Genomic DNA, 26,034 nt, shown 5'->3' with positions numbered 1-26,034 from the left:
CAAAACTGATGTTTATGTACAGCACTTTGTATACAGCAACGCCTGTTCTTAAAGCACTTTATAAATAAAGTTAAGTTGAGTTGAGTTGAGTATTCTTCAGAGACTGAAGTGCTTGTATTTTTTATTTCACCGTTCTATTTGGGGTTACTTAGACTTCATGAATACATTATCTATTAAAATGTAACCAGCCAAATTAAGTTAAAATTATCACAAGATCAACACAACTTAGTAACTAAATAGCAGCTTGCTGATTTCATGTCATTATCATTTTTTGACTGTGGTATTTGTCCTACAATATCAACCATATGGCACCATCCATCCATCCATCCATTTTCTTGACCGCTTATTCCTCACAAGGGTCGCGGGGGCTGCTGGCGCCTATCTCAGCTGGCTCTGGGCAGTAGGCGGGGGACACCCTGGACTGGTTGCCAGCCAATCGCAGGGCACACAGAGACGAACAACCATCCACACTCACAAGCACACCTAGGGACAATTTGGAGCACCCAATTAACCTGTCATGCATGTCTTTGGAATGTGGGAGGAGACCGGAGTACCCGGAGAAGACCCACGCGGGCACGGGGAGAACATGCAAACTCCACCCAGGAAGGTCCGAGCCTGGACTCGAACCGGAGACCTCAGAACTGGGAAGCGGACGTGCTAACCACTCAACTACCGTGCCATATGGCACCATTGAACTATTTAATAACGGTTGATAACATAGACACACTACATTGGGGAATTCAATGTCTTAAGTTAACTGGATGTTGAAATGACTGACAGGTAGTGCTATGGGCTGAAATAGTCAGGGCATATTTTCTAAAATCCTCAGCTCATGTACGTCTCCATCATCAGCCTGCCACACTGCCCATCCAAATCCATCTCTGTCCATTTAGTGTTGGCCATCCCTGCGAATGCATCAGCCTTCCAGGCAACACACTCTGCAGTGTTGGGGTGTAAGACAAAGAACATAATGGGTGCGTGTGGGCTTGAATGCATGTGTGTGCGTATGTGGGGCCAAAAGTGAGACGACTGATGAGTCACAGGTGTTTGTTTGGAGATTGGAGTCTGTTAGGAGGTACCCGAGGAGAGTCGATGCATTGAAGTGAAAAGAAATGACAGTGTAAATAAAAAACAAGGAGGGATGTGTACTACATGCAGGATTTGTAGAGGGATCGAAAATTTCAGGATTCAACATTTACATATGTTAACTTCAAAATAGGAAAATGTAACTGGGCTGAAATGTGACTTACATTGGTTTTACTTAAGCCACAAATGTGATTACAGTATCTTAAATTCCCCTAAGAATACTCCCCAAATGTAATCCATTGAGGGATTATAATGAGCGTAATAAATTTAAATATAATTAAATTAACATGAAGCGACTACCAGTAGTTGCTTGTTTACGTAGCCAATGCCATACACCAAATACTGTACAGCTATTGAGATACCTTTTGCAATTATATTTAGTGCTCATTCAATATTTATGGACTGACCAGGTGGTTTACCTGAGGCCGCGTTCAGGAGGCATGCCCCAGGGTGCAGGATGAAGGGACTTTTGTAGAGGTCGAGTGGAGGTGCTGTACGTCTCCTGAGGACTGAAGTCTCCTCGCCGGCAACATACATCAGCCTGATAGGACAGAGCAGAGTGTCAGCTTTCCTCAGTCTATCCAATCCACTCAAATTCAGCGTGGCAGCCTTCTGTGTGATGCGTGAAATAATGCAACTGCACATCAAGCATCGTGCCAACTTCTCAATTGCCTCACACATGGCCATGATCATTTTACAGTTTTGCGGGATGGCGATGGGTAGTTTGATGTCTGAGAATGGAATAATAAGCACTTTGATCAAATTTGGAGCCAAATTTATACGTTGAAAAATTGGAAGCCAAATTTATACAAATAAATAGCTTCTATTATGGCCCACAGTGAAAGAAATAACAAGCAATAAATGAGGCAATAAGGTCAGCAGCACTCTGACTGGAACAATTCCAAACAGTAGGGCTTCTCATATGGCCATTCAAAAGCTGTTTATATATGCAAACATGTGTATGGTTCATCTCATCTTCCTTAGAGAGTAGTTCCCGGCAAGATGAAGTTATCGATCCATTCATGAGTGACCTTCAAATACATGGCCACTGGCAAATGCATCTGATAGATAAGGTCGAGAAGGAGCCGCCTTGCATCTCTAATCAAAGACCAATATTACTGTCACATTAAATAGTCTAAGTTACATAACAGGAGGGGGTGGAAGGGCATGTCAGTGCAATTCTAAAAGCAACACAGGTTTGCAGATCGTGATCATGCCATGTGTCTTTTTGTCATTGTGCTCAGTCATATGGTGGAAAATTAATATGATGGTCAGATGATCCCAAGAAGTAGGCCATTTTTTTTATTTTTTTTTGCAAACACTAATACTCACTAGACTGATTGATAATATGCTATATGTCACATTAGACAAAATACGGATTTAGACTCGAACACAACATGAAAAGGTGAATGATGGGGAAGGAGGCATGCGTTGCCAAATAGTAGACACGATGGATGCACTGAGTCTGATTATCACTTTCCAAAAGCTTCCAGCTTTCAAAGAGTTTCCTAGCAACAGGCCAGCGCTTTGTTCCACGTAATAAATCCTTTTAATTTCATCATACACAATATGTATACTCACATTCAGGAATGCATGGTTGTCATCCTGTGTGCTACACAGCTCACCCACCTTATATGTCAGTGTCCTGTCCTCGTCCGACTCCTCTCTGACAATAAAACTGTCCGAGCCCGCCGCTACTGAAGCACATCTGCAGGCAAAATAAGAAAGCAAAGACGACGGTGAAAACGGCGTGTAACTGTCAACAGCACTTTATTTGTGTTAGTGACAGTGTAGCACCTAAAATGTTACAACAAAACTCCGCCTCCCCGGTGGTCACATGAATATGGACAAATGGGGGGACCTAGCGTCTCCAAGTGGATAATATGGGAATAGCAACGTCGGTGGTTGGACACCAGGGGTCCTCGTCGGGTTTGGAAAAGGATCGCTGCCTGAAATTTCAGATGCCCAGCTTCAACTGCTGAGTCCATTTCCACTAAAATTACCAGTAACTTATTGTTTTTTTTATTTTTTATTTTTGGTATATTCATTCCTGCGACAAAACCAACCACCGACAACGACCACAGCATTAGCAAAGGTTAATATAGGAAAAGGGGACACAGTACAACTGAAGGAGTAACACGTTTTAAATACAGTAACTGTATATTCAAAATTATTTTCCGGGGCGGGTTAGCGACTAATTTACATATCAAAATAAATGGCGCCCACTAAAAAGAAAATCACAACTTTCCCATGGACGTAAAGGCAGCACGAGATTGGAGTAGACCAATGGGAGCTTGTTGATTTTTTTTTTCCCCCCCTCAGGAAACACACTATCAAATTTCACTCCGAATTCACTCCAAAGTTTATCCATGCAGTCATCTTCAGCTCGAACTCGATTCATAACTGTTGTTGGTAAGTTTCTGTGTTTATTCCTCTATTTTAGCTTTTCAAATTTTTGTGTAGCTTCCGAAATTGTTTTGGGCCCCCTTTCCATGGTTGGCAGTCGAGCCATCGATGTTTACTGCGCACTCCGAGAGGTTGGTGCTTTGTTGACGACACATCGTATATTCAAACTTCTATCACTACATATTTACGGGTATTAACATGCGATATTTGTTCGTTCCGTTTCGCCATGACGACGCTGTATAGATTTAGTCATTGAAATGCATGTTATGTATATGTTGTTGTTTTACGGTGCACATTGACATTCCCTCTTAATACTAGAAAGTAAAAAGTACATAACTGAAATAGAAAACCTCCAACGTAACCAGAAAGTTATTTGTAAAATGCAAGTGACTCCGCTATAACGTGTGGATGAAAGTAAGCCATAATCTATGCATTTGTCATACTGCATTTTACACATAATAAAATAGTAGATTATACTATCCATAAAAACTTACTAGAGTAGTATTTACGGTGGTCTCATCCATTCAAGTTTCCAGTTTATTAATATTGCAAGTATACATTCCCAAAAGTCATGTTCATCATTGTGTCCGAACAAGTTGAGACTTATTCGACTGAATCAACATGGATTTTTTTTTTAACATTCCCACCCTAATGGTCCACATAGCTACAAATCTAACCAATGTCTTTTTGTTGGCGCTAAAGAGCTCTCTATGGGAAAATGAGGAGTTCATGAGTTACATTTCATCTTCTTGATGACAGTACAATAAATATGTGTTAGGTTGGTCTGATAATAGTCTTTTCCTTCTGCATGCCACCAAGTTGCGTGCTAGCATAGATTTGATAAACAGTGGCAATTTACGTAAACTGCTGGACGTATAACCTCTGCACCATTTTCTTCTATTTTCAGTCATGTTGGATACCTCTCACTAAGTAAAAGCACATGCAGGCTAATGGGGAAGCTGCACCATCTACTCCTGCCAATGCCTCCACTGAGATGACCCCTGGATAAGTGGAACAGTGAGAGTCAGGGCATTTGACTATTTTGATTAAGATATCCTCAAACTAAACTTAAAAGAAGCACGTTATTCACGCTGGAAAGTAAACTATCCCCAAATTTCCATGATGATGTTGGTGTGGTTGGGTCTGCTGTGGCTGCAACGCTGCAGTTCTCACAGCCTCTTCACCTGCGAACCAATTCACGTTCATCGGTGTATGGGGTTGTCCTACAACATGACTTTCTTTCCCAACATGATGGGGCACTATGATCAGGATGTTGCGGCCAGTAAAATCAAGGTGAGTCTTTTTCATAAACAAACAAAAACAAAAAACAAAAACAAAAAAAACACTCTGTCTTAACTTTAGTAACAAATGACAAAAGCATCAAGCAAAAGTGATTTGCCAATATACCTCATTCAATTTATTGATTAAAATGAACTGTTGCACAAATGTAAAAAAAAAAAAAAAAAAAAAAGTAACCACTGTAAAATATCAAATACAAAGTAGCCCTCTACCTTAAAAGGGAATAAATGTTATTTGTAATAGCGCCCCCACTAGCCCAAACACAGCATTCTGACTAATTTTGTATATGTTGAATATGAATTGTGCAGCAAAATCCACACGTTTTCATGGCTATTAGAGACTGACCATGTTGGCTGCTTGATGTCGACTGAAAACGGCATCACATAAGGACTCAGCTTTCAAATGCCATGTGACCAAACGAGCAAGCAGGTGAGCCATGATGGTTGTTATCTGAGCCCTTTGTCACTGTGATGTCATTTTCAGTCAACAAGTGGCAAAATGGGCGTCGCACTGAGATTGGAAAAAAAAGAAAAGATTTTTCATCTTAATTACCGTAATATTACGCAAATGTAATGTTAATCACAATGCTGTGTTAAACTAGAAATCTTTTGACTTAACATCTTTAACTCTTTTACTGCTACACATTATCAAAAAAAACTTTAATATGACAAAGGCTTTGATCATTTACATCATCCTTGAAAACGTTCAATTTCATGTTTCATTGTAATTTCATACGCAATGAGCCCATTTAAAAGAGATACAATGCTGCCATCTGTTGGCCATAGATAGTGTTTTTGCTTCCACAACTCATTGATCAGGCGGCACGTGCTGCACTTAGACGGTGTTAAAAAACAAAAAAAAAATGTAGTTGACATCATTTAACGTTTATGGCGGCATACATCGTGATTTTACTAATCATTATTAAACGTTTTTGGCGGTCAAAGAGTTAAGTTGAATAATAAGTATTGACGTGCATGGAAAGCTGGACATTATTATTACATTTGATGAGAGTTCATTTAACTTCAACATCTAGCAAACATTCTACCCTTAACACCTCTTGATGAACCTTTTCCTTTTTTAGAACAAGTGTCACAAAAAATTAAAGAATAAAGCAAACATTCACATTACACACAGTCCTTTTCAGAGTTGGCAAATCTTGGTCCAGAAAAGTAAAAACCCTGCCACAGTTTGGCTTTAGCCCTACCCCTAGCTAGAAAGCTAGCTAGCTAGAAGGTAAACGAGCACCATGAGCTAGCTAGGGAGCTAACTACCTAGCACCTGAGGCTAACCAAACTGCAGTGTTTTTACTTTCTGGATTTGGATTCGGCACCTCTAGTCCTTTTATGTTATTGTCTGATTAGATTTGCTTGTTTTTTTTGTGATATTGTGGTGTCCTGCATGATATGTAACGGTGGACTGATTTTTATTTATTTATTTTTTTTAAATGGGATTTATACTAAGAAGTATATATTTTTGGTTGAGTTCCAAATTGTACAGTCTTTGGGTCTTCATTCTTTTAGAAGTACCCCTGTTAAAACAGCCATTGGTTGGTTTTGTTCACACTCGTTCCAAGGTTAAAACGATCATGTACGCATCCTCGCAGGCCCACCTCGCTCTGTGAGATACGAGCCTAGGCAACAGGTTAGCTCATTTTATCTTAAAGTGACATTGTCTATTTTTTTATTATTATTATTATTATTTTACTCCGGAGCACAGTGTCTTAGTGTGGAGGGCATCTATTTGGCAAAATACACACATTTATGCACTCATGTTGGATTTCACAGTGAAATTAGAAAGTGCATTGCATGAGCGACGTCAGTAATATGTTGCATCATATCACCTTCCCAAAGGCTAAAGGTTTTGGGTTGCATGTTAGAATGGTAAGCATGAAAAGTTATGTGCTGAGGGAATCTTTTGTGTGTCATCTGGCAAAGTTAAAGGCTTCTGATTTCACATCAGTCTCAGCTACAGGCAACTAATCATCGACTTTGTTGTGTGGTGCCTTTGATTTGTTCAGGAAGGGGATGGACACGCCCAGAGTCACACAAAGCCTGCGCTGCATACCACAATGAATACGCTCTCGCTGTTAATCACTCACTAGCTTCATCTTCTGTACACAGTCATACCTCCTCTGAGAAAGTATGCAGTGTCCGGACGTGTAATCAGCCAGGCGTCCGACTCAGCCTGATCTTGAGCTTGAGCCTATCACAAAGGATTTTCTGGAGTAGACCTTCCCTTGTTTAGCCCCTGGCCTGGCCCAACATTCCACTAGCATTCACCTGTATTTGAAAGTGAGACGTGCCAGAATACAAAAGGGATTGAATCAAGCAATGACATACTGTTACAAAGAGGCACCTCAAGTTTTGAGAGTGGTGCTGGTGAGGATGTTAACTTTTGAATAGAAAATTCAACCAACTGAGTGCTGACCACATAAGGACAGTTTGTACTTGTTAACATTGCAAGAGGAACTCACTGACAAGGATTCCTTAACCTCCACTGGGGAGAAACAAGGATACTTACTGTGAGAGCGACACAGTGGCCCCAGAGATGTGGCCTGCCGGACTGGATTTCAGCAGAGGAAAAAAAAAAAAGATTGAATAGCAGTCTGTGTTGATGCATTTGTTATGGTTACAAATATTAGTGGATTAGCAGTGGTAGATGAGTTATTCTAAATAATCCATATACCTGTATGTTATGATATAATAGTAAAGCTATTGATGTGTATTGCGGGATGTTAAACATCACAAGCACTGTGCTGGCCAAGAGCCTCTTGGCCATATGTCCACAAATTAATTTACTGCCACCAGCATGGTAAGTTAACAGAAAAAATATAGAACCCAACCCAAACAGTAAATGGCCCTTTATTGTGGGAGATGTGTTCCGCTATGGGTGAACATCTGTAAGCGAGTCCATATAATTTCTTGTTGTTTTACCCCTCCCACCCCACATGATTTAAACACACTTGAACTCATTAAAACAAACTTTTTAACTATTCCTGAGTGTTCTCACACAGGTTTTTATTAAACTGATTTTAGTGCTGTCACTATAGAATATGTTTAGAATCGATTAATCTGTCGATTATTCAATCGACTGATTGGATTAATTAATAATTAATTAATTTCGACAGCTCGATATCATTTTACAAACATTTTAGAAGCTCATATTCTGTACGTTGTCCCATAAGTTTTACTCAGCAACTGATCAAAGAAGTCGGTGTGAGCTATTTGAATCTGGACCAAATTTGTGACATAAACCGGAACATGTATTTTTTGCTTTGGTCTGAACAAGTTACCTCAGCTGTTATTCTGAACATTGTTTCATTCATGTCATTGCAGCCATTTATGCCCTTGGCAAATCTTGGTTGTTCCCCAAATGTCCATGACTTCCTGTGCCAGGCTTTTTTCCCACAATGCACTGAGGAGAATACGGTGCTACAGCCTTGCAGAGAAGACTGTGAGACTGTAATGTCCGATTGTCAGGAGAACATTCAGATTTTTGGAATTATCTGGCCTCCTGAGCTGCAGTGTGACAAGTAAGTGCAAGTAGAGTGTGACACGATCTCTGCTAGATCAGTCCATTGAAATGTTTATTCTGTTCTAGACTTGACTCATGTGGCTTTGGAGTTGATTACAAGCTTCCTGCAACCACCCCAATGACCTCCACATCTGCTAAGAGGGACTTGGGCTTTTGGTGCCCACTGCAGTTAAAAGCCAAACCTGGCCACGGCGCATCATTCCTGGGAGCTCAAGACTGTGCTCCACCTTGTTCCAATATGTATTTTAAACCCCACGACATTGAATTTGCCAAGACTTTTATTGGGGTTTGCTCCATCATTTGCTTGGGTGCCACTCTCTTTACCTTCCTTACTTTCCTCATCGATGTCAAACGCTTTCGCTATCCCGAGCGTCCCATAATCTTCTATGCAGTTTGCTACAGCTTTGTCTCGCTCATATACTTCATTGGCTTCCTGCTAGGCAACAGTGCAGCCTGCAGCAAAGCAGTCAATCCTACTGGTGTGGACACGGTTGTCTTGGGCTCTCAAAGCAAAAGCTGCACTCTGCTTTTTATGCTACTCTACTTCTTCTCAATCGCTGGAATCGTCTGGTGGGTCATACTCACCATCACCTGGTTCTTGGCAGCTGGACCCAAATGGAGCTGTGAAGCCATAGAGAAGAAAGCGGTAAGATTAAAAGATTATCCTTGAAAGTGAACAGGTGAAAATAATTGGCCCAGTTCTGACAAGATTGAAAATCATTTAAGGCTTCAAATGTGTTCAGAAGTACGACGGTGTATTAGGGCCATGTATAAATATATTTTTTAGAGGGGAGGGGCAATGTTCTGAGAAAAGAAGCTGTAAAATTTGCCACTTTATAAAGTGGCAAATTTGCCCAAAAAAAAAAAAAAAGCTTGTAAATTTATAAGTCTGTAAAGTGGCAAATTCGCGACTATAAAGTGGCATATTTGCAAGAAAAAATCTCAGATATTTGCGAGAAATACACGTAACGTAGCTATAGTCTAATCGTTAGGATTCGTTGGTGGTTAATGGAACACTTTAGAAAATGAAAAGGCAGGATGGAGACAAATGCATCCTTAAATTTAAACTTGTAACACACTGCAGCTAGAGCGACAACATTTCCTAATCCCTCTAACCAATCAGATGCTAGCATACTTTAAGTAAATGCAAGTGAATGACGGAGAGCAGCAGATTCGACACATCAACTTAGACACTTGTACCAAAACCAAAATGTATGTATCTATGTATGTAAATAATAATTCTGGAAACATAAATGTACAAGTAAATATACATTTTAACAAATTAATTTAAATGCTTGATCGTCCGTGTGGACCTTAGCAAAGCAAGGCGTCTTTGTCGCTGCTAAGGCAATTAATATATCTCCTTATTTGGAAACCCGACCGAAAACTATTGGCAAAAACAGTCGATAAGTATGCTTGCGTGTATTTCTCGTAAGTTTCTAGTTTTGTTTTGTTTTGTTTTTTTGTTTTTTTTTTAAGATTTTTTGTATTTCCTTTGTTTTTGAGTTTTTTTTCCTTGGAATATTGCCCCCACCCTCTAAAATATATATATATATATATATATATATATATATATATATATATATATATATATATATATATATATATATATATATTTATATATTTATACGTGGCCCTAATACAAATGCGCCGTCGTACAGAAGTGACAGGCTTTAATATTCCTCAAGGTCAATGTTGCATGCTGTTCAAAGGTATCTTTGTGTATTGTGCCTTTTAGGTGTGGTTCCACTCTGTCGCCTGGGGAATCCCTGGAGCGCTAACTGTCATGCTGCTAGCTTTGAACAAGGTTGAAGGGGACAACATTAGCGGGGTTTGCTTCGTGGGACTTTACGATCTGGAGGCCCTGCGCTACTTTGTCATCGCTCCGCTGTGTGTGGGCGTCATAGTCGGCCTCTTCCTCATCCTCGCCGGCATCATTTCTCTGAACCACGTGCGGCAAGTTATCCAGCACGATGAGCGCAACCAGGAGAAACTCAAGAAGTTCATGATCCGCATAGGTGTGTTCAGCTGCCTCTACCTGGTCCCACTGGTCACCCTGTTAGCATGCTACACCTATGAACAGAGTCGGCGGAGCACCTGGGAGAACACATGGATCAACGACCGCTGCCAAGAATACAGCATCCCTTGCTCATACAAGGTGAGCGTACTGTAACTGACAAAAGTGTCACTCAGTAACTCCATCTGCGGTAAGGCACAATTGTGTATGACAGAATACAGGCCTATATGACAAAATAAGCGTAATAAATGTAGAACCTAAATACAAGACCTAAGAGTGACAATTAAAGGACCATAACAACTGCATAGCAACTGGTAGCATCCTCCTCATCACAAGGGAACAAATACAGAGCCTTAACACAATGACACCATGACCCTACCCAAAACAAGTTCTTTTTATGGGTTTTATACTCGGTCACAAAAGTCGTCCCTCGCTATATCGCAGTGCACTCGTTGCAGCGTCATTGCATGGCAGATTTTTTTTTAAATCGGACATTTATTGTCAATTATTGATTTTCTTTTCCCGCACAAAATGTTAATGGAGAGCAGTGTGAGCCATTGAGGAAACAATGTGTATAAGTCCAAATTTTGGGATCATTCAAATTAAAGAAACAAAATTTCTATGTGCCTAGTGCAAAATACAACCCAAACATTTTCTATTTTTTTATTTTTATTTTTTAGAATATCTTTCTATGCAACCACACTCGTCTAAATACAGTATTTTGGTTAATATTGTGTTAGTGTAATGAGCTAATCAGCAAAATCCAGCAGTTTTTGTCACTATGAGAAGGCGGCCATTTTTCCACTTGTATTCGAGTGAAAATGACATCACAGTTGCTCAGGTAACAACCAATCATAGCTCAGCTTCAGAGAACACGTGAGCTGTGATTGGTCGTTGCCTGAGCCTTGAGCAACTGTGATGTCATCTTCAGTCGACAGTAAGTGGCAAAATGGCCGCCCCCTGAGATGGATAAAAATGGCTGGGTTTTTGCTACATAACTCATATTCCAAAAGATGTAATAATCAGAATATCATGCTTAGACTAGTGAGGTCACATATGTAATTGTCAAGAAAAGTTTAGGGTTGACTCACACTTTACTCCATAAATGTTGAATATTTTGTCTCTTCCATCTCAGACAACCGAGCATGAGCGTCCTGACCTCACTTTGTTCCTGGTAAAGTACTTGATGACCCTGGTTGTTGGAATATCTGCAGTATTCTGGGTCAGCAGCAAAAAGACCTGCTCTGAGTGGGCCTACTTTTTCAACAGGACCCGCAAAAGCGAGTAAGGACATTTTGGTTACCTTGTCATGTTGCCATTGATGACAGACATTTGTAGGTTTTGGCTTCACTTCTGTCTGCTTCCTGTTCCGCAGTCCCATCAATGAGAGCCGACGGGTGCTCCAGGAGTCCTGCGAGTTCTTCCTCAAGCATAACAGCCGTGTCCAGCACAAGAAGAAGCACTACAAGTCGACCTCACACAAGCTCAAGGTCATCTCAAAGTCTATGGGCACAAGCACAGGTGCCACACCAATCAACCCGTCCATTGGTGCAGGAACATCACTTCTGGGAAATCATGAGCTGCATACCCAGGGCACTGTGAGGGAGCACATGGACAAGGGCACTTCAAGTCGAAGCTCCAGACGTGAAGATAGGGAGCGAGAGCGAGAAGGTGGAGAGAGACGTAGCAAAGGGGGGAGCTCCGGTAAAGTTAGCTGCCAGTCAGGGAGTTTACACAGCAGAGTACCGGATGCAAGGTAAGTCAATTGAGTTATAGGCATATAACGATTAAATATTACCTTTGACACCATGGTGATGTAATTTTTTATGAAATATTAGGTGTTTTGTAACACGCAAGTAAAATGCTCGATTTAGTAAAACTCCGCCTCTCCCCGTGTGATTGCCGCGCCCCCGGCGAGCATACTGCAGCCTGTTGTTGGAGATCTGTGTTTGAGCACTTCGCTAGTCTGAATGCAAGCCATCAGTTCTTCAATAAACATTTGAAACAAAACAGCTCCTTGCCGCAAGAAATCGTGGAGGAGGAGGGTTAGAGAGGAAAGAAGGAGGGGGAAAAAAACCTGAGCTGGTCTCGAACCAGGGACTTGCTGTTTACAGAACGAGCACACTAACCACTATACTATTCGTTCAGTGAGGTTCAATAGTGTGAAAGTTTTACTTGTAGTTTACACAAGTGTCAGCCAGAACCTTTGTGGGATTTTAACACAGCCACTTGTCATTGCACTTTGGCGTTGCAAATGTGAAGGATAATTGATTGCTTTGAATTCATTTGGACAGAATGTGTACTGGTAAAGGCTATTTTTGTTACTTTCCCATGGAGGAAATACCACTTCGGTCATATGTTTGTTGAGGAATTAACATTTTAACACGGCTAAAAGCTCCAAAAAGTGTATTTTTCATGTTGCTGTCCCTTTCACATTGTTATTACAAATTATATGCCTTCCGGAACATTCTACTGTAGAACTGACATTGAAGCCACCATGCTACTCTATTGTTGAAGTTTTACATTTGTGCCCTAGGGTGACACCAAAGAGTGAGCAGTCAGAGGTCAGACCAGTTTCGATGGCACAGCAGGATTTGGCTTTAAGCCCATCTACCAGCATTGAAGACTCCACCCACCAGCAGGTGTCTGAGGAGAAAAAGGACATAAAGGACAGTCACTGCTAAGGCACTCGGTTTGCAAAATGTCCCTGTGCAACTGATGGCAGGCTGGATGCTTCATTTGACCCCGATTGTATCAGTTAGTTGAGGGAAAGTTACTTCATGTGCATAGCCACAGTGTAATATTTACCTCCACCATTTTTAAAGTAGATTTTTTTTTTTCTATCTGCATTCTGAGATAATTTAAAAGATGCCGTCCTTTAGCCAAGTGTTTGCCTAAACAGCTGTATGCCAACTACTATATTACCTGTGGACTAATATGACACCATGAGTCTTCTGTTCTTTTATGACAAGATCAATGGAAGTCTTAATGTGAATGTTCGTTTTTTTTCCCTCCTCCATTCCATGAATTAGTCACAACACTGGGTATTTTAATGTGAGGTCATGTTTCCAAACCTTCATTGTGAGGGAAGTGTCCCTGTGGTTTTTAAATGTATTCCTTATAAGCACGGCTTGTCTCTCATGTAGTAAGTCTTGTTCTGCTACTTAAGCAGAATTTTACAAAGTTTTCTCAATGTATTTTTTGTTGTTGTTTTCCTGCCTGTTTCCGTTGTACAGTTTTTACTCTCTTTCTGTCCAGTGAATGTTAATTTTAAATGTGTTTTTAATTTGAGAAGTTCCTCGATTTTAAAGGTAAACCCAGATGTTTCACATGATGTCAGCGTTGGCATCCCATTGTAAAATCAGTCTATGGAAACAAATCTCGATTTGGGGACCAGACACTACTTATTTTTAAAATGGAATTTAAAAAAATGATCATTTGCAAATTTGTTACGGGGTTATTTATAAAACGTATGACACGATGTACTTTCTTCTTTTTTTTTTTTTAAAGTTATTCTCTTATGTGTAGTTTGATTTATTCTCTAGTTTGCTGTGCAAGGAATGTAGTTTTCCTTAAACAGAAAGGTAACATGGTGGTCTCAGTGTGGCCAATTAAAGGGAGCCTTTGTGGAATGTTCATCTGTTACGGATGCTGATAGAGACCTAGCTTTTTATTGTATCTACTTTGTGACATTGTCTTGCTGCTGCTTTCCTAACTGTTTTAAATTTAGCTTCTCTTATGTATTTTTATACCAAACACTGAATAAAAGATTTATTGCATGCATAAATATGCTTTTTTTTTTTCTCTCCCTTTGTCTTCCCCCCATACTGTAATTATCCCCATGATCGCCACGCATGCATGCCAAAGTGCAGTACATGAACGTCATGCATGTTGCTGGGCTGTTTGCTTTGGAACAGCTTTCTTCAAGAGCATTGACTAACTCTTTCCCGCTGGTCCTGCCCTCCCCCTGGATTGAAAAGAGTGCAAGCTTGAATGCAAGCTGACGCTTCAAAAGTTCCCAGCGAGAGCGCCCAGTTGCACCGTATGATGTCTCCTCTTGTTCAAAGCCTTTTGCTGCTGCTCGTCTGCTTGACTTTCCCCGTGTATGGCGTGGAAAAGGTGAGAAGTAGAGGATACCGAAAGGATCCTGATTTTGATCAGGTAAGACAGATTGCAAATAACTGTCGACTTATGATAAAGCCATGTGGCATTTTCAATTAGTGGGAGCTGGTGGGCGAGTCTGCTGCGTCCCAGATGAGTCTGCCACGCTTTAGAAATAATAATTAAAGCACACGCTTGTGTTTGAGATACTTAAATTGATAATACGACAGCCCACAGTCTATGGTTAAAATGTCCACACGTGGGTCCACACTGACTTGGCCCCTAGAATTATATGCTGCAGTTTTTGAAATATAGCCTGCTGCTTCTGTATTATTATTTCAACTTTGGTTTGGTGACAGGGATAAAGCCAAACAGGAAGCAAAATGCCTGTGTCTTTTTCTATTTTATATTTTGTTCAAGCATTGAGTTCAATGTAAAAAAAAAAAAAAAGGGGGGGGGGGGCAATATAGACTTTATTTATATGGTTATCAATGTTTTTTTGTTTTTTTGTTTTTTGTATGAACTTTCACTACTCAAGATAAATCCTTAATTAAAAAAAAAAAAAAAAAGATTTTTAAGTAGCGTAGTGGGTGGCCACTGGTGGGATAGAATGCACACATTCTCTGTCCTCTCTTGGGAATCGATCAAATGAAAGTTCAAACTGTTTATTTAGCAAAGACTTTCCAGACCTCCCTCAGCTTCTCATTAGAAGTCTGTACACCCCACGTTGGGAAACCATTTTGCTCTTATAAGCTTCCCAAAGACCTTTAGTATTCCCAAAGACCTGTAGTACTTCTGAGCTGCACTTTTCTCACCACAGTGGAAGGATGTTGAACAGCATGTTGTTCTATAATATAATCTTGTGGCATTGGAACCCCAAACTGCACTCAGCTATCTGAGGGCGGACAATCTTTTTTGTTCAAACAGCATAGTAATCTTTTTTTTTTTTTCTCCCTTCATCCTGAGAAGCCAATCACTCTATTTACTCTGGACATCTGAAGTCCTCCCTTCACTATGTTCCAGCTGAGGCATGAAATGCATCTGAGTTCTCAACTCTTAGGGCCAAATACCGCCTTTATGCTTCACGTACAGTAACGGGTTGTGTGTTTGGAATATTCTGTATAATTCATGCAGGCAGCACCAAATTTTGAGCTGGAAGCCGGCATAAAAGTCAGCAGTGTGGCCAAGTGGACAGTGGATCCATTCATTAGTCTACTCTGAAAATCTAACAGAAAATACAACTCTGAGATGTTTTCTTAATGTTCTTCTAAATGAAACACTGTAATATTTTAAACAGACCATACATAGTCAAATGGTAGGTCCAAATTTCAGGTATATGTTCCAGCAATGCTTAGTCTGCTGTTTTTGACCACAGGCTGCTCAGTTTCCTTCAGAACTAATGTCACTTCAGCAGATCAATCCAGCCACTCATGACTAAAACAGACCCTTGGCCATCTGTTTCCCCACAAGACATTAGAACGCCACAAATCCCTTTTATATGAAGGCATTTTTCCAGATGCTCATCTTCTGAAGTACAGTTTTAGACTCCACCCCAGGGATTCAAACTGAGAGATGTCATTGAATGGGGAGTAAAAAGCTCTTTGTTGTCATATACTGCTGCCATTTCTAAACTTAATGCCCTTTTGGTCATGTTCAGGTTCTGCTAAAAATGGAAAAAAAAAATTGTGTGTGCAGTATTGTACATGTATTGTATGATCGACAATGCAATATTCAGGACAAAGAGAACTTGTGCAGTCAAGCAAGGCCTTCATTTTGAATGGGTCTGTTTTTAGCAGGCCTGTGTATATAGTTGAGTCAAATTGAGTAAGATGTGGCATTTATTTAAATACGTATAGCAGCATGAACAGAATAAGAAATATAGTTACAACCAACTAGGAGTTTGTTTATTTACATGGCTTTCAAATATTATAGCTATTACAGCTAGCTAACCTTAGCTTTCAGCCAACAGGAAGTTACATAATAAGTCCACTGATTCAATTCTCAACATTTACTCCGACTTGCTTGTTCCTGTAGTATGGCAGCAGCTGCATGCAGGGTCCAGCAGGAACTCCCGGCAGGGACGGTAACCCAGGGGCCAACGGCATTCCGGGAACGCCGGGCATCCCCGGACGTGACGGACTCAAAGGGGAGAAGGGCGAATGTGTCAACGAGATCTTCGAGGAACCTTGGAGGCCCAACTACAAGCAGTGCGCCTGGAACTCCTTGAATTATGGGATCGACCTTGGAAAAATTGCTGTAAGTACTATTTGCCTTCGAGCAATGTGTATCGTGTTGTCAATTTGAATGTGATTTAATTGTTGATCTCAAGTAAATAGTGACCTTAAACATGCCATTCTCCTGCCCTGTGTTTTGTAGGACTGTACGTTTACCAAGCTGCGCTCGGACAGCGCGCTCAGAGTCCTCTTTAGTGGCTCCCTCAGACTCAAGTGCAAGAACGCATGTTGCCAAAGATGGTACTTCACTTTCAATGGAGCAGAGTGCATGGCACCACTGCCCATAGAGTCTATCATATACCTGGACCAAGGCAGTCCAGAGCTCAACTCAACCATCAATATTCATAGAACATCCTCAGGTATGGCTGCAATGGTTACATTTAAAATTTTAATTTAGAACTAGGCTACGTAGAGGATAACTATTGCACTATATTACTGTCTGTTTGTGCCACCTAACCTGTGGGCTGGTAGTGCTCTATTGCAAAATTTATTTATTTATTTATTTAAACCTTTTTGAGCATTGTGCTTTTCACAATGTGGGAGGGAGCCAAACAAATAGGGATGTAACATTAACGGCAATATGTTGATATTGCGATATTAAAACTGCCACAATATCGTCGTCGTCATGTTAAAAGCAGCACAGCTGTTAAAAAAAAGTCGGGTTGATTTCCATTTGTGCAGTTCTAGCACCCTCTGCTGGCTTTTTTTTGTGCAGTTTAATTTTCACAAGGCATGTTTTGGCCCTTCTATGTTTAAAATCCACACTAATAGTCAGATGAAGGGGAATATAATATGCATGTGCACCGAGTCAATATGTGGAGGAACTCAATGTGTGCTTTTATTAGCAAGTAAGTGCTCAACATTAAGTTTTACTAGAGATTGTAGGTGTTTATATGCATTGCTGTAATATAAAAAAGCACAATATTTTATTTATTTATTTTCTTTTTATTCTGACCTCATTTTTTTACAATATAGGGAGTTCTCGAGTTACGTCGGAGTTCCTTTCCTACGCTAGAGCACAAACAGCCAATTTGTGTTTATCCCAATGTGTAACCTTAAGATGGCGCCAAACACTCGGTTTTTGCCCCAAAATCAAGCTTTCAACAAACATGCACTAAAATTTCAAAAATAATGACCAGGACATGTAAACAGCATTTGTAGACACCAGTTTATCAGCAGAAAAAAAAAAAAAAAAAAAAAAGTTGATTTAGTGTTGAGCTGATCTGAGTGGCTTCGGTAGGTACTTGCCCCATCCAATATGGCCGCCTCGTCTAATGTTGCTCATATTGGATAGGGCTCAACCAGGCTTCTACAGTCAACCAGATTATTATGCAAATGCAAGTGAGTATAATTTTCTACTGCTAAAACTATTTCTTTTAATAAAAGGCTAATGAGTGACATGTTAAACCTAATAAAAATATATTTTAAAATATCCACCCCCGTCGGTGAAAACTTCACCAGCTGCCACTGCGTCACACTCAACTAAATTCTGTAGAATTAAAAGGCACAAACAAATTTCGTGTGGTGCCATTAAGTTCTGTGGCTCTTGGGAAGTAAACAGTGGGAGAGATCACATCATAATACACTATAGTTTTGTGGCCGTGCATTTTGGGTGTTCCCTACAATTTATGTGTCCTGTCTTTGTCTCTGTTCGTTTTCCGTGTCAGTGGAAGGACTATGCGAGGGTGTCAAAGCAGGGTTGGTGGACGTGGCTGTATGGGTGGGGACCTGCGCTGACTATCCCCGCGGTGATGCATCCACGGGGTGGAATTCAGTTTCCAGGATTATCATCGAAGAGCTTCCCAAATAAAAACGGTTACATAAGAGGAATGGGGTCAGCCCTGGTAGTCTAAGAGTATGTTATCTGGTCTTCCAAAATGAGCAGGTACAGTTTGCTGAGGCCTCAAAACAACACTGATGGGAACTTTTAATGTTTTGTTGACACAATTCACTATTTTACAGGCCATTCATATGTCCAGGAAAAACACAACTGTGCTGTATTTTTTTTTCTGCTCGCTGGTGCTGTCGGCAGTAATTGCCAGTATGTAAACTTGTACTCATTTGACTTTTTTTTTTTTTTTTTTTTAAATATGCTTTTTCACTGTTAATAAAGAAAATCTTTTTAAAGTTTCCAAAATTGAAAAGCAGTGCTTCATTTATTTTAGGTTGCGAAGGTTTCAGCGTTTCCATGCAAATGATTTTGTACAGTTCTCTGCTGTTGCATGTTGATCAAAATGTTCTAAATGTAACATCGTATGAGTCTTTACATGGAAAATGGTTGAACAAGTTGTTATAATGTCAAGCATATTTCTGTATATTTCAAATTTGATTTCTTTTCCCCCAGGCGAGCGAATCTTGGCGTTTTCTAATGAAGGGATCAACCAGTTTTCTAAAATAGCTCATAGCAAGTGAAGTTAATTGTGATGTGGATGACGACTTGTGGCCCAATTTGTGCTATGTCGTGCTATCTTTTCCTTTCTGTATCACAATGAGTTGATTTGTTAACAAATTACATTGCAAATAGTAAAAGTGAAATCTTCCATACACACAAAGGTGTATCTTTCAATTTGGAATACTGGATTTGTCATCAAAACATAAATCCAGTTTACATCCCACTTACATCGTTTTATGACCAGACAACTTTTAATTGACTGCTATTGTGTACTGTTATCAGTACACAAGGACACGTCAAGACTTGTCATTCTAATAGCACAGTTATGTTCAGCTACGCATTTACTTTAGAGCAGGGGTGTCAAACTCATATTAGCTCAGGGGCCGCCTGGAGGAAAATATATTACCAAGTGAGCCGGATCGGTAAAATAATGGTATATAACGTTTGCCGTCAATTATACGCAGATTTTTGCTATTTGTGGGCTAGCCCTAAATTACGGAGCTCAACTGTAATCATACTGTTCCAAAAAATAACGAATGCAAACGTAACGCGGAACCACTTTGCCTGTATGTGTTCTGGGCGTGTTAAATCTACCTGTTTTGGATATGTATTGTTCCCAGAATGAATTGTGTGGCGCAGTTAACGGATTCACTCACCGCCATTTTCACTCAAGAAACCCCCTTCGCTCCCGGCTGTTTTCCTGGATTTTGACTGATTTTGCAAGGCCCACAGAATATTGTGTTCTATTGCTATAAAAACATGGAAACTACCAAAAAAAAAAAAAAAAAAGACTAGAGTCTCTTCTTAAAACAGGGGGGGAGTATATTTCTATCTGTTTCTGTTTTGCAGCAATGAGCATTAGAATATAGCTAGGTTTATCATGATTCACAAATCTGTTTAAAACTGTGTAGGAAACAGCTTGTTGCAATAGGGCCCTGGTTGATCTCTTATACTCCGCTGCCTCCTGCTTGCCGTTTTTGTAATAACTACCATTGCTTCAATCAACAGTTCTTTTAAATTCAGAGGCTGCATCAAAGCCTTCTGTATGCTCTAGCATAAAAAACAAACAAAAAAATGTATAAATAAGTCTTTGGAACGCTGTTAATATTTAAAATAGAACGTATTTATACGTTTTTGGGAGCAAATGAGTTGATGTTATAAGGATGTCCTTGGCATATCTATTGTGTTACCAGTAATTAATTTGTGTAGTATTTAACATGTTTATGTCGGTCTATGATTTAAAAAAATCAATGAAACTTTTGTACGGGGAATCGTCCCGGATGTCATTATTTTACACACAACTTAAACTTACGGTTTGTTTATTTGTGTAAAATAATGACATCCGGGACGATTCCCCGTACAAAAGTTTCATTGATCATCTGAGGACTGCTTGTGAAATTCTAAATGTAAATGTTTTGATTGTGGCCATCTGATTAATTGGTCCGACATTACAAATTATTTTTTACTTTACAAAATCATCTCACGGGCCAGGTTAAACCCTTTGGCGGGCCTGATCCGCCCCACGGGGCGTAAGTTTGACACTATTGCTTTAGAGCCATGTACTAAAGATTTTGAGAAAGAAAATGACTTGCACGGAAGCCATGATGCTACTATTTGCGCCAATTGTTTTAAGAAATGAACTTACTCTTTTGCAAATTTCAATTATGATCTGAGAATTGTATAAACGCAAGGAGCTAATATATATACATGCACATATACATGGCTAAACTAGATACTCCATTTACCATATTTCAAAATGTAACTATATAAAATACAAAGCAAGGAAAATTGAATTGAAAATGCTGCTCCAAACCCCCCCAACAATAACAGATTAAAAAAATAAATCACAGGAGGAAAACTTCCATTTTGAAAGAGCGTTTTTTTTTTTCCTCTTCAAAGCAACAGTAATGAACTATTGACTGCTTATATTTTTTTTCTAATCTGCCTAGGAATTAATGACACAATTTAGGCAAGCGTGCAGTTGCAAAAAGTTGGGCAGTAAATGATATACAAATATTATACAAATATTATATGAATGTGTTATAACAAATTGATATCCTTTTTATTTATGTATTTTTTACATTATAATTAAAACTGACAACTTGATGTCACCCTTGCTCTATTTGTTTATCTTCAGCATGTTACTCACTTGTCAGACAAAAGATAGAAAAAGCAAACTTTGCTGTGACATTTATAATTTATGAAAGTCCATTGGAGACGCTCATCTGTGTTCAAACAAAACCCTTCCATCAGTATTACATCCTTAAGGGTGTAAGCACAAACAAGCAGCACTGGCCAGAAATCAATGAACTGCACTGAGAGGTGAGTGTACATGTATTGCGGTTCAGACTCTAGATCTTCTGACTGGCCATTCAGTCACTCGTGTCGTGTTTGGCACTTCAGTGTAAATGTGTCCGTTTCCTGTTCACTCCTGGACCGTGCTAACTTGAGCCAAGGAGAAAGCGGGAGACATTTTCATAAACTACAAACGTAATACAGCACGCTGGAGTGACACGAATCAGGTTGGGGACGATGCCTTTGTAGAAGCCAGTAGCACCTTCATTCCTGGAGAGAAGGCAGTGATAATTACACACACTATAAATAAATATACATAAATAAATATATATACACCATTCTCGTACCGCCAAGTCCGTCTGATGACATCGACAACACCGCCATATCTGTTGTGCTGGTCTTGCAGTCGAGCTCGCACCACCTGATATGGGTATGTCGTCGCCACCGCAAATATTTTGGACAGTGCCGCCATCGTGATGTATTCCAGAGTATTCTGGTGAATGGGTGGAGAGATCGATGAAGCAAGAAAAGTCGCAGGTACGGCAGTGAGTCATACAACATTTTAAGTACATCAACTGTGGTCTGCCTCTGGTTCAGCTGAAAGGTTTGAGTGCTATTAAACTCAGAGGAGGCTGTCTGCGGCTCGTGAGGTTCGATGACTCACCAGCTTTGCGTCGGAAGGAACTTGCTTGTATTTATTGTAGTCTCTCTTGAGCTCCTCGTAGGCCATAAACTGCAGCGCACCATGAGATGTTCCAAAGAGACCAGGAACGTAACCCTTTTAAGATTATGGCTTGTAAGTAATTTGATTGACTTTCTCAAACATCATCCAACAGCAAAACATCATACAATTTACCATTGCCTACTACTTATTGTGATAAAGGGAATTTGTAGTGCTTAGCTAAGTGCAGTCGTAGATGAAACACTGAATACGCCCACTGATAACAAAAGATTATGATCATTAATATTTTAGTTGACTTATTTAAGGACACAAGATATACAATAACTCCTTGTATGATGTAGTACAGTTCTACGCCACTGCAAATTACACAACATATAATAAGTTAAGTTAAAGCATAGATTTGCTTCTAAATACATTAAACATGTTTTAACAGAATGGATTCACTGCACACAGCACTTATTATAATCCACAGTAATTATTCAATTTTGAATGTGACCCTCCTATCAGGATTCTATCTACAGTGGTGGCATTTAATTGAGAATTAAAAGGGATACTTGGCTCGAGCCATTTTCAACGGTATTATAATATTTTTTGAAGGGCTGCTCGATTATGGAGAAAATGATAATCATGATTATTTTGGCAACAAGTGAAATCACGATTATTCAAATGATTATTTTTTGGTACAAAGAACAAGAAAATGTTTAAGCATTTACAAATATTAAGACCAATTTAAAAAAAAAATAGAAGCACTATAATTATGTAAGTTCCTTTTGGACCAAACATAATTTATAAAATGTATAATATGTATGTACTATGTATGTATGTATTGGCGTAATTTTTTAACAATTTTAAAGCCATTTTGTATACAGTAGTTATTAGCATTATTAACAATCAAAACGGATCATTTTTACCCTTGTTAAAAAGACAAAATTTCATTCCGCTTGTGTGTTGCATTTCATTAAAATGTATGTTATTAATGCTTGCCAATACTTTTATTATTAGCACTTAGTGAAGGGTGATTTCAAAATTTTGCAAACGACCAATTCAAAGCAAATTATGCAGGGAAGTAAATACAATTGTTTGCCATTATAATGTAAGCACAGTACAGTATAGCAGAGCAATATTCCCCAGCCACCAGCCCACGGAATTGATACAGGTACCCCCACCCCAAAATCCCTGTTGATGAACGTTTGGTGGTGTGTATATATGAGAAGAGCAAATATTAATGTTTGCTTAATGTTGTGTGAGTGAAGAATGTCAGTCAGATGTTTGGATGGATGTACAGTAGTCTTGTTTTTATACATGAAAATGGAAACAAGATATGGAATTTGCCACGCCAGTGTGTGACCTATTTCTCTGTGTGATACATATGTATGTGTGTGGCACACAATAGACAGTGAAGTGAACGTTTAAGCTCTTTTTGGAGATGACTGTTTATATTACAAAAATAAAGGGGGCATCACAAAAGTGTAACATTATTGCCCTCTAGTGGTAATTATGGACAATAACAGTCAAATGTAGTTGCAGTCACCCTCTTTCTGGGATTATCGTAGACGTAGCTAGTACTGTAGACTGACCTTGTAGAGGCCTGGCACCCCCTCCATGCGGTAGATCTTGAAAAGGGCATCCAACATCCCCTTATATTGTTTACTGTTTGGGTCAGAACTGTACTGCAGTACCAGCCTGGTCTTTGTGACCCAAATTGGGTTTGTTATGGTGAGCGTTAGAATTCCTGGAAAGAGAGGGAAAAAGATGACATTGTGTAACGTTGCCATATCTTCCAGCATGACAATACAGAGCATTAATTACAGTGTACCACGTCACATACAGTATAGTAGTTCAACTAACCTGCTTCAGCAGCAGACACCAGGTGTTCCGTAGCACTCAATTCTGTCTGGCGGCCTTCCTTTACATAAGCTTTGATCGCATTGTAGCTGTGGATGAAGCAGTGTGTCATGGTACAAAAGGAATGTTCAAGAAAACATACATAAACAACAGACTTACAAGAAAAAGTAGAGACCCCAAGAGGCTCCAGCACCCCACACATTGGGGGTTACTCCTTGATAGAGTCCCCTCAGTCCCTCCTGGTGCCACACACTCTTCATACAATGCAGTATTCCATTATACTTGGGCCTCAATTCCAAACCATCACTCACTGTAGGAAAAATACATTCAAGTGTGGTTAGTCTTTTCAAGTGGTGAATGGTCCTTCATGGAAAACCATCACAACACTTATTTATTTATTTAATTTTTATTTATTTATTTATTTATTTTATTTTATTTATTTATTTATTTTTTTTTGGGGGGGGCAATAGTGCACATTAACAGAATGACTCTATTTTACTGGTATTGTTTTTTTTCCCCACTACTATTGCCACTTTAGGCTCACTACAATAACCTTAAGGTAGATATCAAGGGTAAATAAATAAAATAAGTAAATAAAAGTTCAGTGGATTCGATATCCTTGACCTTGATATTAAATAGATGCAAAAACAGCTTCTAATAAACACGTCATTTGATCATAATAATGCTAATAAATGCTTAAATGGCTTTCCACGAGGCTGTTAAAGCTAGCCATGAGCGAGTATGTTTTTTCCCCCTTACGATATAACATTTCTGTACACGAGTATATCAACTTTGGTATGCTACCAGTAGCTCTGCATTAGTCGCATTAGTTGACAGCTGTGTGTTACTAGCATTTCTAGTAATATAACACTTTACTAGCAACTCAAGTGCAGGGCTGTGCAACTCCTCGAAGGCCCCTATCCTGCATGTTTTAGATGGTTCCCTCCTTCAACACACCTGATTCAAATGATCAGCTCATCAGTAGCCTGATTACTATCCTGATAATCTGAAACAGGGGTGTTGGAAGAGGGAAACATCTAGAACAGAGGTAGGGAACTCCAGTTCTCCAGAACAGAGATACTGATTGTTAAAAATGTCTACATCCTCCAACACCGCTGAAGCAAATGATCGTGCAGGTCTGATCATTGGAATCAGGGGTGTTGGCGGAGGGAACATCAAAAACAGGCAGGACAGCGGCTCTCGAGGACAGGATCGAGTTCCCTATGTCTGATAAAAATATGCAGCATATGGGCTCTCGAGGACCTGAACTGGAAACGCCTAATCTAGCACGAGATCTGAGCTCTCGTAGCCAGGTAATCATGTATATCAAATAATTGCCGAAATGGCCATAAAATCCATCATTCATGTAATAGTTTTCTACTGATTACATTGTTAAAATATCGACAGCGTCCAACAGGACATGAGTGTGGTTGATATTGTTAATACTGTGTCTGGCTCACCTGCAAACCTGATTTTGACCAGGTCAAGAGGATGAAGCACCAGCGTTGACACAACTCCTCCACTTAATCCTGCCACCAGGTTTTCCACCTTCACATGTTTGAAAACCTGCTGCACATGTCCAGCGAGTGACACAGCAGATCCCGTTTTGCCATCACTAACGTTGACGGTACTGTGATCTGTGCGTGTGCTCATGTTTACCAAGTTTAGCTGTAGCTCGCTAAAGCTAACTGCGTTTACAGAACGTGATCACAAATCTTCAGGCAAGTCATAACCTTATCCATAATGCCGTCACGATGTTGCAGCAATGTACCATCTTTGAAATGTCTCACTGTGAACCCATGTTAACTAGTTACCCACGTTTCTGACATGTGGCGTCAAACAGGACTTTTGAGTGACATTACCCAACCAAATGTCAAGCAGCCTCCGCTGTTCAAATTAATTTAAGTGAATAGTGTAGTACATCCGATTTTGAATTTCAACTTAAAACATTCTGTACAAATATAATACAACGGCACTGTATGTCCTATTCAACCAAGGTTGTTAAAATCTATAAACATCGTCATTAAATTTGTTTGTATTTTTTTATTTATTTAAATCTGGCAGAACATCTTGTGTTAGTCAGGGTCCTAAGACATTTAATTTGAAAAAACACAGTAAAATGTTGCTCTGAATTCTGCTTGTG

General features: G+C 39.6%; 4 protein-coding genes across 7 annotated transcripts in view; 2 read left to right on the top strand and 2 right to left on the bottom strand.

Moving 5' to 3' along the window:
- klhl32 (kelch-like family member 32) overlaps positions 1-7,038 on the bottom strand; it is a 38,156-nt gene extending 31,118 nt beyond the window's left edge. Inside the window, exons 1-3 of one of the 3 annotated variants that reach the window (XM_077526431.1) lie at positions 6,918-7,038; positions 2,716-2,794; positions 1,506-1,627 (exon numbers count right to left, since the gene is read on the bottom strand). In XM_077526431.1, the coding sequence (XP_077382557.1) occupies positions 1,506-1,528 (23 nt within the window). In that variant the 5' untranslated portion in view covers positions 1,529-1,627; positions 2,716-2,794; positions 6,918-7,038. The other 2 variants (XM_077526430.1, XM_077526433.1) reach the window with 2 other exon arrangements.
- On the top strand, positions 2,715-14,129 carry fzd6 (frizzled class receptor 6). The gene is made up of 8 exons (XM_077526429.1): positions 2,715-3,498; positions 4,400-4,785; positions 8,127-8,323; positions 8,392-8,971; positions 10,064-10,483; positions 11,478-11,626; positions 11,718-12,098; positions 12,879-14,129. Exons 2-8 carry the CDS (start codon positions 4,612-4,614, stop codon positions 13,024-13,026), a joined length of 2,049 nt encoding a protein of 682 aa, XP_077382555.1. The 5' UTR covers positions 2,715-3,498; positions 4,400-4,611; the 3' UTR covers positions 13,027-14,129.
- An 83-nt stretch (positions 14,130-14,212) lies between these two features.
- cthrc1b (collagen triple helix repeat containing 1b) lies at positions 14,213-18,831 on the top strand. Of its 2 annotated transcripts, none has more exons than XM_077526435.1 (4): positions 14,213-14,461; positions 16,478-16,699; positions 16,820-17,036; positions 18,345-18,831. In XM_077526435.1, the coding sequence occupies exons 1-4, from the start codon at positions 14,336-14,338 to the stop codon at positions 18,485-18,487; spliced, it is 708 nt and encodes a 235-aa protein (XP_077382561.1). In that variant the 5' UTR covers positions 14,213-14,335; the 3' UTR covers positions 18,488-18,831. The 2 variants fall into 2 exon arrangements, with proteins under 2 accessions (XP_077382561.1, XP_077382560.1); XM_077526434.1 differs by having other exon boundaries at positions 14,213-14,503; positions 18,345-18,830.
- A 2,416-nt stretch (positions 18,832-21,247) lies between these two features.
- On the bottom strand, positions 21,248-25,786 carry LOC144022612 (solute carrier family 25 member 32-like). The gene is made up of 7 exons (XM_077527548.1): positions 25,352-25,786; positions 24,051-24,201; positions 23,895-23,980; positions 23,624-23,778; positions 22,029-22,142; positions 21,712-21,857; positions 21,248-21,634 (listed from the first exon to the last, which is right to left on the bottom strand). Exons 1-7 carry the CDS (start codon positions 25,542-25,544, stop codon positions 21,511-21,513), a joined length of 969 nt encoding a protein of 322 aa, XP_077383674.1. The 5' UTR covers positions 25,545-25,786; the 3' UTR covers positions 21,248-21,510.
- Positions 25,787-26,034: the final 248 nt, after the last annotated feature.

The sequence above is a fragment of the Festucalex cinctus genome, chromosome 7 (genome assembly GCF_051991245.1).
Source record: "Festucalex cinctus isolate MCC-2025b chromosome 7, RoL_Fcin_1.0, whole genome shotgun sequence".
Lineage (NCBI taxonomy): Eukaryota > Metazoa > Chordata > Actinopteri > Syngnathiformes > Syngnathidae > Festucalex > Festucalex cinctus.
This window is presented reverse-complemented; position numbering and strand designations above follow the sequence as displayed.

Excerpts from the sequence above, each read along its gene's own strand:
- cthrc1b (XM_077526434.1), top strand. The coding sequence starts at position 14,336 with ATGCAAGCTGACGCTTCAAAAGTTCCCAGCGAGAGCGCCCAGTTGCAC. Across the intron at positions 14,504-16,477 it reads AGGATCCTGATTTTGATCAG|TATGGCAGCAGCTGCATGCA; the intron begins GTAAGACAGATT and ends TTGTTCCTGTAG. Across the intron at positions 17,037-18,344 it reads TATTCATAGAACATCCTCAG|TGGAAGGACTATGCGAGGGT; the intron begins GTATGGCTGCAA and ends TTTCCGTGTCAG.
- fzd6 (XM_077526429.1), top strand. The coding sequence starts at position 4,612 with ATGATGATGTTGGTGTGGTTGGGTCTGCTGTGGCTGCAACGCTGCAGT. Across the intron at positions 4,786-8,126 it reads TTGCGGCCAGTAAAATCAAG|CCATTTATGCCCTTGGCAAA; the intron begins GTGAGTCTTTTT and ends ATGTCATTGCAG. Across the intron at positions 11,627-11,717 it reads AACAGGACCCGCAAAAGCGA|TCCCATCAATGAGAGCCGAC; the intron begins GTAAGGACATTT and ends CCTGTTCCGCAG.
- LOC144022612 (XM_077527548.1), bottom strand. The coding sequence starts at position 25,544 with ATGAGCACACGCACAGATCACAGTACCGTCAACGTTAGTGATGGCAAA. Across the intron at positions 23,981-24,050 it reads TGGGGTCTCTACTTTTTCTT|CTACAATGCGATCAAAGCTT; the intron begins GTAAGTCTGTTG and ends CTTCATCCACAG. Across the intron at positions 21,858-22,028 it reads TTCCTTCCGACGCAAAGCTG|AATACTCTGGAATACATCAC; the intron begins GTGAGTCATCGA and ends CCCATTCACCAG.